Genomic DNA, 10,943 nt, shown 5'->3' on the forward strand with positions numbered 1-10,943 from the left:
GCAGATCTGTGCTTCTCTTGCATAATATAACATGTACACGTTCACTGTCAGGTTCTCTGCAGACTCTTTTTATTCTGAAAGCTCTCAGTTGTGGGACGTTTATCAGTATTTATTATGCTTGCAACTTGGTATTTATTATGTTTACCATTACTGGTCCTGCCAGTTGATGTTGTTCAATATTTGTATTTTCATTTTTTTATTAGTTTGTGCAGTGGCAATCTGCAATAATTGCAAATGGTCTTCAGTGTTTTATTTCATAATTTGTAACATAATTATGCAAGCATCATTCCCAACATGTTGAGTTTTGTTATTATGTGGCAAGAACAGTACGTACTCAGTATGTACCTCAGGATTGCTTTTTATTTTAGTATTTTTTTTTAGCTATCGGCTGGGACTGCCTCTTAACCCTTCAAACCCTAACTGCTTGTCAACAGTTTGAATAAAAATCAGTGTCTAACAGTCCACTGAATCCTTCAAGTTTAAAGAAGGCTAAAATACAGAAAAATGACATTTTTGGGTTGGGTCATATTCCAGTGATTTTCACAGATTTCCACTTCTAGGATCCCTTAAGACATTAAATATGTGATAGAGGACATATTCACGAGTATAAAACAGCAGAGATACTTTTGTTGCAATTTGTTCAATGTTGACCAAAGATTTCTCATAATATACCTATACTACATGAAGCATACAGCACTTTGGCCTACAGTACTAAAGTTAAAAATAACATGTTTGTACTAAATGTCAACTTCATTTTTAGGTGGCGCACTCTTTGGAGTGGTTAGTCAGTGGCTAAAGCGTTGCCGGACTAGGCTGAATCACAGTGCTGTTGTGGTACTTGGTCTGTTGACCCACTTGACAGCTTTTGTCTTAGTCTTCCTCAACCTGCCGCCTGAGGCTCCTATTGCTGGAGGAATTGGCACCGACAAACTGTCTTATCTCCATCCCAGGTGTGCACACAGCCAGGATGAGAATGCCGAGGGTGGACGATGTTATTTGGATGGTTCATTCATTGTATTTTTCCAATTCAAGAATTCCAAATTAGATATGGTCTCATTCACTTGCTCTTTCCTCATTCATATGCAGTGTTGCAGTTGCTTTGCTGTGCAGTTTCCTCCTGGGCTTTGGGGACAGCTGTTACAACACACAGCTGTACAATGTGCTTGGCAACTGTTATGCCAGTGACAGTGCCCCAGCCTTTGCCATTTTCAAGTTTGTACAGGTAAGGTCAAGGTTATACATCATCTTTCGTGTGCATGACGTTACCCTTACTCATATGCTTGACATTATCCTTATCTGTGTATAAAGCTGAAACAACAGGTCTCACCAAATAACCTTTTGAGCTGTGAATTACATCAGAAATGTATTGTGTCAAACCAGGGAGGTGGCTTGGTCTTGAGGTTCAATTTATTTTCTCAAGGAAAGATGCATCATGGCCATAGTGGTCCCACGACTCACTCGATGGAGTCCAATCACAGGAATGGTCTAGTGGATTTACCCTTATACTGATATTTCAATTTACACTGGTTGTTCCTGAACCCAGTAGTTCATGTATTATAATTTATCTTTGCATATAATCACAGATCTAAGAAACAACTTTGAACAGATTCTGCAGCGAGTCTCCTTTGCTTTTGCTGCTCTTGCTGTCTACCCATGCTTATCTCAGCCTCTCCGATACTCTCATATTCTACCCATGCTTATCTCAGCCTCTCCGATACTCTCATATTCACTGATCTCTGTTCTATGTGCTTCTCTCATCTTTTATTGTCCCCCGTCGCACCGCGGAGCGAAAGGGGGACTATGGTTTTACCCTCCGTCCGTGTGTGCGTCCATGCGTGCTTCCGTCCCTCCGTGCGTGCGTGCATGCGTACGTGCACTGCAATATCTTTGCAAAAGTAAGCGAAGGACCGAATTCTAATTTGGTGTGTGGGTGCAACTAGGCATATGGAAGAACCCTATTGAAAATTAGGTCGCCACGTCAAAATCCAAGATGGCTGTCACCATATCTAAACCTTGTGAGCGCGATATCTTGAAAAGTAAATGTCTGAACATTGTGAGCAGAATATCTTGAAAAATAAATGAACTATTAACTTCTAATCTGGTGTGTGGGTGTATCTACGCATAAGGAAGAACGCTATTGAAAATTGGGCCGCTACGTCAAAATCCAAGATGGCCACCACCATATATGTCTGAACCTTGTGAGCGGAATATCTTGAAAAATAAACGAACTACTAACTTCTAATCTGGTGTGTGGGTGTGTCTCCAACCCACTCGCAAATATTATCGACTCTTCCATGTTTTCTGCGTCTTCCACTTTGTCAACTCACATCACTTCACCGACGGGGGACCTAGGCGTAACGCTTGTTGTTCCTCGCAGAGCTTTTAAAATTTAAATTGTCTCTGGCTACCCCCAGAACTGTTGTGTGTACCACAGACAGGTTAATGTGGGGCATGCTTTTCCTGTTTGTCACGATGCATGCAGCAATAGCTGGTATGACACTTGCTTTCTGGTAACCACAACAGTAATGGGGTCTGATCTCGACTTGATGTATTGTTGGGATTGATCGGTTCACTCTGGGGAGGAACCTCTTGCTGTAATGTGGATCTAATTCTTTTGAAGAGTGGTCCATCTGCAAGACCGTGCATTCTGACCCTTTGGGCAGTGATAGGTAAACGATGTCTCAATGAAGCGTTGGGGGTCCTTCCTTATTGTGCCGGAAAAAGATCCGAAGCTTCAGAGCATTGAAAACGGAGTGCACAGTGACATCTGGTGGTTTGCAGAAATTATAGCAGCCATTTAAATTTGAGACTGCGGACGAGGCACTGGTATGCCTCGCTGATTTCATTTTCAATATGTGCACAATAAAAGCCTATAAGAAGCCTACGTGTGTTGATTTTGATCTTGTGATATTCATGGTCACTTTTTAAAGTGTTGCAATAAATGTATTTATAATTATGTGTGTCAATATGCCACTATGAAATAATATTCATTGTAGAAAATTGTAGAAGTTGTAGAAAATATTAGTAGTATAAAAAAATAATTGTGCAACGTGGCAAGGAGAAAGGGACAATGTGTTTGGGGAATGTGCTTGTGCAACAGGGCAAATGGGTTTTTTTATTTCAAATTTTAGTGGAATTGTAAAAAGCAAGCGTCAGGAAGCTTCTTGGGGTTATCCTGTGTTTCTTCAGTCAGGTGAAGGGTGCTGAATAACAAAGCATTTTTATTTATCTTACCCTGGTAAACTGAGGGTAGTGTCACCATGCTTCATCACCGTAGCCATGTGAAGCTGTGCTCCTGAGGTCTTCACTGAGGAGAGGGGACTTCTCTCCGTATACGGTTCACTGTACCCACAATACTTGGATCTTTCAATTTCAACTTCTCTGCCAACGTTAGAGAAGTGAAAAAGTTGTCCGTGGTGACATTTCTTCCTTTGTTGAGGAAAGGATCCAAAAGTTGTAGTACCACATTTTCAGACAACGTCTGGTCTGCTCATCCTTGCTGAGGTATGGAAAGCCATTTTGCAGATATTTGGAAGAAACATCAACTGCCAGCCAAAACTTTATACCAAATTTGTCCGGTTTACTGGCCACATATTGAGTGAAACGACACTGGGCCTTCGTGGGTAATAGCTGCTCATCCACGGTGATGTTTTCCCCAACCTTATAGCAGCGGATACAATTATCTATAAACCGATTCCAGACCTCGGATACCAGCACAAATTTGTCCGTCTGCAAACGCTGAGATCTCGTTGCCTTTTCGTCAAATCGCAATAATCTCATTATTTCACAAAATCTATTTTGTGGCATGGTATTGCGAAAGAATGGTGGGCCCCATGTAACAGACCACAGACTGTTTACTTGGACTCCTTTCTCGCAGTACATACCTCGGGCATACAGCACAGCAATAAATGTATCAATTTCAGGCAGAGAAATGTACCATTCATCATTATCGAGTTGTCTCATGGCCTCCGTCTCGGTACATTTCTTTATGTGGGTGGGCTCATCAATAAGGGCTCATCAACATGGGCTCATCAATAAGCAGCCGCCAGGAACTCACACCACTCTCCTTTGTGATGCTGTGCCTCGCATGTGGCGTTGGCCCTTGTGCCTCTCTCAGCACTTTATGATGTGGCAGTCTACCTGGAGCATTCGTACTGTCAGCAATTTCCCAGACAGTTCCATCTTTCGCAGTTTCCTTGGGCTTGTAGCCTGATCGACCCGGAGTTATAGGTTGTACTTTTGGTTTTGGACTTGTTGGACCACCATGCTCTCGTGCTTTTCCACATGTGGACACTGTTTGCTGTTGTGGCTTTGCTTCCGATTTCTTTTCAGCCGAGTCACTTTCAGTGGAATGGTCCTACTCAGGAATGTATTCGTCATCGTCTTCATCACTTTCTATATAATCTTCCTCTGACTCATTCTCAGAAAGCTGCTGAAGCGTTTAATGCTGTGTTGCAATTATCGAGTTGGAGGGGCTTTGTTTTGAATTGAATATATATTTATATACACACTATGCATATTATACTGCTATATTTTGAAATTATTAGAAGAAAAAAACTTGCTCTGTGATGTCTTCCACCCTGCTTTCTTATTGCAGTCAATCATGGCATCCATTGCTTTTTTCTACAGCAACTACCTGTTTCTGCAATGGCAGCTCCTGATTCTTGGTGTGGTCGCTATCCTTGGTGCAATGTCCTTCATTCTTGCCGAGACGTTTGCTGCACATTTGGAGCCACTAACAGCTGTAATGTTCACAAACTGAGTGCTATTCTTGTCTGTAAACACCATTATTGTTGGAAGACCGTTACTTTACAAACTTTACAAAGAAAATGCGACAACATAGTTTTAGTCAATTTTAAGGAGCTAGTTTTGTATGTGTCAAGTTCTATTGAGTATTGGCTCTACAATATTGAAAAGGGTCTGTTAAAGGTATTCTTTGTTCTCTACAGATGTGCATGTTTATAATCTTCTGTAAAGAGACTTCTTTATGAAACGCTGTGTAGTCCAGTTTTCTATCAGTTTCTTCTGTGAATAATCTCCCTAAAATAACCTTGTTAAGACTGTGATGGATAAAGTTTATACTGAACTGAACTGAACTGAACTTTTACGCCATGTGGATGCAAGACATCCCTTTTGTATGAGTTGTCTTTTGAGCCTGTGCCCTGCCCCACATAGTACAGATTTTTTTAGAGGATCTATATTTTAAGTTGAACATTTAAACAGACTATTTATTCAAGTAGAGTTGACACCTTAGGTTAAGCAAATAGATAATGCTGATGCAGATATAAAACACACAATGTGCCAAATTGTGTTCCTTTGTCCAATTTCTTTTGTACATGAATTGCTGTGGAGAGATAAGAAGATGCAAAAAAAAGTGCAACCCATGTTCGGTTTGTGGTGGACCTCATTGGTATCATTTTGATTCCAATGGCTGCTCAGAAACGTGGGCCCTATAGCAGGTGGGCACCACTGGGTGCATTTTCCGATTAAAAACGTCATTACGGTGTATCGCCGACCCCCGTAGAGTTATGGAACCAGCACCACAATTTCTGGTATGTCCACCTGCAGAGATGGGACGCAATTTGTGCCTCGCTTTGGCATTTCTACAGTCAAATGAATTTCTATCATTAGGATTTTAAAATATTGTGGAGTATTTGTTGTACATCAAAATGGCCCCTTGTGCAAAATCTAACTGCACCAACAAAACCTCAATAGATTTGTCAGTGTGGCTTAATTTTTATTTTCCGCTAAGGAAAAGTAGAAAGTAATGTTAGAGGTAGTACTGCTAAATTAACGAAAAGGTCGCATTATTGATTCTCCTGGTCGGCTTCCCATGATAGCAAGAAAAACCCTTTCAAAAGTGTCTTGATATTTTTTAAAACGTCTTTCGCAGGTCTTCAATGTTTAGAGCAAAACACCAATTGCATTTACACAAAAAACAAGAACAAGTTCTGATGTACCACACATTCTGATGGTCTTGATTAAACCTTACTAATACTTTTTATTCGACATTGATTCGTTTTTTCGGGGTACCTCATCATGAGTAGCACTCGACCGAAATAAAGCCAATATAAATCTGATGCAACAAACATGTGGTGGACCTCATTGGTATTGACAAAGGGCAGTGTATTAATCAGGAGAGACCTGGTGGGCCTCAGAAACAAGTGTTAGGCCCACCAGAAAATCAGGATGGTGGCCATTTTTTTTTTTTTTGGGTGCCTTGGTGGGTGGAGTCTAGTGTCAAATGTGGATGGGTCTGGCAGCTGTCTGACCAATGGGTGCACATTTCAAAAATCGACCCCCAACAATAACCACAACAACAACATCCAAGCAGAGCTCCTGTAGACCTGTAACATGTTGCAGGTAATAAAGATCAAAGGCTAAAGTGTCTTTTATATACCAGGGTCTAGACTCATTGTGGAGCTGAATGACAAAGGGCAGCAGGCTCATCAACTACGGAAGGGTATATGATTGGATGGAGGGGCTATGGGTATGAACAATGAGTGAAGAAGGAATAACAAAAACGAGTAATGGTCAAGAGAGGAACAGAATGGGAAAGAAGCAGCATGTGGAGAAGAGATCACAAATGTGCATGAGATGGGAATGGGCATTGCATTTGAGAGACTAACGAGGATGAAACAATGGACAAGGAGATGATTTCACAATCGCAAAAATAAGGGGCCGGGTAGTCTGGAGATAATGATTCCACACTCAAGATAATTAATGTTCAGGTTTGTCTGTGTGCATACATTTTTTATATACAGGGTGAGTCAAAAGTAGTGCCCGATTTCTGTATATATATATATAACAACAACACAACAACATGCATTTTAAGGCCATTTTCCCTGCTAGAGCGGGGGTTAGCCTTGCGGTCCCCATGACAATCTTCTCCATTTTGCCCTATTTTCTGTATCTCTAATTGTTAACCCCCTTGCCCGCATATCTTCTTCCACCGTCTTTAGCCAAGTCTTTCTCGGTCTTCCCCGTTCTCTACTTCCTTCGACATTCATTTCCATCACTTCTCAACCAGTCACTTTCATCCTTCCTCAACACATGACCAAACCATCTCAACCTGTTCCTCTTTACAGCATCAATCACAGGCTCTATTCCCATCATCTTTCGCAATTCATCATTTGTCTTCCTCTCTCTCAACGATACTCCGCACATCCACCGAACCATTCGCATTTCCACCCTTCGTTGCTGCTCTATGTTCATTACCCATGTCTCGCTCCCATAAATCATAACACTTCTCACACATGCAGCATACACCTTTCCCTTCAGCTTCAACGACACTTCCCTCCTCATCAGCACGCCACTCAGTTCCCGAAACTTCTTCCATGCACATCTCACTCTTGCAACCGTTGCCGAGTCTGATCCACCTTCTCCATTCAGCATGTCTCCGAGGTAGCAAAATGTTTTCACACCTTCCAGCTTCACGCCGTCTCCAAGATCCAACTCAACATTTCCTCCATCTGCAGCTCCATCTGTGCACACCTTACATTTGAATGTAGCTGCCACACTGGTTAATGACCCTCTCAGACCACTACATTTTTGATGAACCCACTCAGCGCACATTGTACATTGAATGGAGTTCACTCCGACACCCTTCCTGCACACAGCACATGGCCACTTCCCAGTTCTTTCCACCTCACCACATGCTTTACCACTTGCCATCACCTTCGTCTTTCCTATATTCACCTTCAGACCTTTTGTCTCCATACATTCCTTCCACTTGTTCATCTTTTCCTTCAGTCCATCCATACTTTCCGCAATCAACACCAGATCATCTGCATGCAACAACTCCCACGGTAAACCCTCCTTTACGTTCTGAGCCAGCACATCAATCACAGCTACAAATAGTAGTGGACTTAGTACCGACCCCTGATGCACTCCCACCTTCACCTCAAACTCACCACTGTTCCCGTCCTTCGTCCTTACAGCTGTGCACGCTCTTTTGTACATTGCCATCACTACTCTGATCAACCATTCCTCCACTCCTAACTTCCTCAATGCCCATGTCACTACTTCATGTGGAACCCTATCAAATGCTTTCTCCAGATCAACAAACCCAAGAAACAACTTCTTCCTCTTCTCCATGTACTTCTCCTGCAACTGCCTCACAATAAAGAGCGCGTCTGTCGTTCCTCTTAGTGGCATAAATCCAAACTGAATTTCGTCGATCTTCACCTTCTTCCTTATCCTCCTCCAACACCCTTTCCAATACCTTCATTCCATGCTCCAATAACTTTATCGCTCGGTACAAGCCACACTCCAGAAGGTCACCTTTCCCCTTGTATAGAGGGACGAGGGTACTTAGTTCCCAATCCACTGGAATGTGGCCTTCTTTCACCACCAGATTACAGATCTGTCAATGTCTTCACACCCCAACTTCCTGCTGCCTTCAACATATCTCCCACAACTCCCGTAGGCCCTCCCGCTTTTCTACTCTTCATTGCTTTTATCGCTTCCTCAACTTCCTTCTCAGTTATCTTCTCTGCCGGTCCTAAAACTGGGTTACTCTCTATGTTGCCATCCCATTCATTCTCTGTATTCAACAGCATTTCCATATAACTTTTCCATCCTCCTTTAATTCCATCTGGGTCCACAACGATTTGTCCCACTTCATCCTTCAAGCAACTCACCCCCATCACATCACATCTCCCTTTCTCTATCTGCTTTGCAATCCTGAATACCGCTCTCTGACCCTCTTCTGAATCCAAGCTTTCTCCGAACATTTTCCTACATGCCTACTGCACCTTTGTTACCTCTTTCTTTGCAGCCTTCTTGGCTGCCTTATAACTTTCATGCTCTGCTGTTTCTGCTCCCGTACCCTTCGCCTTCTGCCACTCCTTGAACTTCTTCTTCTTGTCGATCCTTTTTCCAACTTCATCATCCCACCACCATGTTTCCGAGTGCCTCGGTGGTGCTTTTGTCCATCCACATACCTCACCAACGGCTCCCAACAGACTATCTTTCATTGACATCCAACCACGTTCAAGTTCAACCACATCATCGCTCCAAAACCACACCTGCCAGCGATCTCATCTCAGCCCTGGTTGGTTGGTGATGGCTTACCGGCCACGCCTTTGACGGCTGGTTGACAGGCCACACCTTGTTCTTGGCGTTCCGCCCCCTTCTTCCTCGAGCCTGACCGCATGGTTAATGGCGTCGTTTGAGCGAGTTTCAGCAGCAAGGCAGCGAACGCTGCTAACAAAGGCGTGTAATGGCGTCGCTTGGAGAGGGAGGTCGCAAAATGGACGAAAGGGCCTACTCCTTATTTGATTGATGCAACGCAGATTCAATTATTGGAAACACGGCCTTAACTAAAACACTTAATAATGAAATAACTGAGTTCCTATGGTAACCTACGTGTTGCTTGTGGACTAACTAAGGGTGCAACTTTAACCTTTAATGTCATATTTACAAGTGATTATTTATTTACAAAAGTGTGGGTTCTAAAATCGCAACAATATATATATATATATATATATATATATATATATATATATATATATATATATATATATATATATACATACATACATACAGAAATCGGGCACTACTTTTGACTCACCCTGTATATATTATATTTTCCCGGTGTGTACCCTGGTTAGAATAGGTACACCGTATCCCTGCGTGTCGTAAGAGGCGACAAAGAGGGTTGGCGTCAGGAAGGGCATCCGGCCATAAAAACATTGCCTCAAACAGAGTACCTTGACAATTACAACTACATATGGGCAGGGTATAGCCCGAAGTGGAGATCGGTTTCTGAGGTTTGGGACATGGAATGTCGGGACAATGACAGGGAGATCAGGAGAAGTGGTGGAAGTATTGGTCAGAAGAAGAGTGGACATATGTTGTGTGCAGGAGACGAGATGGAAGGGAAGTGGTGTGAGAATGGTGAAGGGTAGGCAGGGACAGAAATACAAGTTTGTGTGGCAAGGGTGCCCTGAGGGCGTGAATGGTGTTGGTGTCCTGTTTTCTGAGGAGTGACAGTGTGGTGAGTGTGACTAGAGTGAGTGATAGGTTGATGATGGTGAAAATGATGATTGGAAAGCTCTAGATGAACGTCATCTCGGGATATGCTCCGCAGGTTGGTCGGAGCGATGAAGAGAAGGACAGGTTCTGGTGTGTGATAGAGAAGCTGATGGAAAACGTGAAAGATGAGGAAGTTTTTGTGGTAGGAGGAGACCTAAATGGACATGTGGGAAGGAGTATGGACGGTTTTGAGGGAGTTAATGGGGGTTACCGATATGGTGTGAGAAATGGAGAAGGTGAAAGGATTTTGGAGTTTGCTGATGGAGCTGATTTGTTGATTTGTAATACTCGGTTCCAGAAAGGGGATAATAAGCTTGTTACATACACGTCAGGTGGGTCGACGACAACCGTGGACTACCTGATGGGGCGTAGGCGAGATAGGGGGCACCTCCGGGACACAAAGGTGATCCCGGGGGAGGAGGCTGTTTCACAGCACCACTGGGTTGTCTGCGACATTAGGGTGAAAGGTGCGAGGAGAGCTCGGCGGGTGAAGTACCAACCGAGAATGAAGGTGTGGAGGTTGAAAGAGGTGACAGTAAGGGAGGCATTAAAAGAGAGGCTGAGTCGGGTCGAGGATGATGTGGTTGAGCTTGAACGTGGTTGGATGTCAATGAAAGATAGTCTGTTGGGAGCCGTTGGTGAGGTATGTGGATGGACAAAAGGACCACCGAGGCACTTGGAAACATGGTGGTGGGATGATGAAGTTGGAAAGAGGATTGATGAGAAGAGGAAGAAGTTCAAGGAGTGGCAGAAGGCGAAGGGTACGGGAGCAGAAAAAGCAGAGCATGAAAGTTATAAGGCAGCCAAGAAGGCTGCAAAGAAAGAGGGAGCAAAGGCGCAGGAGGCATGAAGGAAAATGTTCGGAGAACGCTTGGGTTCGGAAGAGGGTCAGAGAGCGGTATTCA

The 10,943-nt window shown here is 43.3% G+C and overlaps 1 protein-coding gene across 2 annotated transcripts in view; it reads left to right on the plus strand.

Moving 5' to 3' along the window:
• Positions 1-6,086, plus strand: part of LOC137433492 (UNC93-like protein MFSD11) — a 290,101-nt gene extending 284,015 nt beyond the window's left edge. For both annotated transcript variants that reach the window (XM_078785282.1, XM_078785283.1), the window contains 3 exons: positions 761-950; positions 1,087-1,222; positions 4,598-6,086. In XM_078785282.1, coding sequence (XP_078641408.1) covers positions 761-950; positions 1,087-1,222; positions 4,598-4,762 — 491 coding nt within the window. In that variant the 3' untranslated portion in view covers positions 4,763-6,086. The remainder of the gene's footprint in view (positions 1-760; positions 951-1,086; positions 1,223-4,597) is intronic.
• Positions 6,087-10,943: the final 4,857 nt, after the last annotated feature.

The sequence above is a fragment of the Myxine glutinosa genome, chromosome 10 (genome assembly GCF_964187855.1).
Source record: "Myxine glutinosa chromosome 10, kmMyxGlut1.1, whole genome shotgun sequence".
Classification (NCBI taxonomy): domain Eukaryota; kingdom Metazoa; phylum Chordata; class Myxini; order Myxiniformes; family Myxinidae; genus Myxine; species Myxine glutinosa.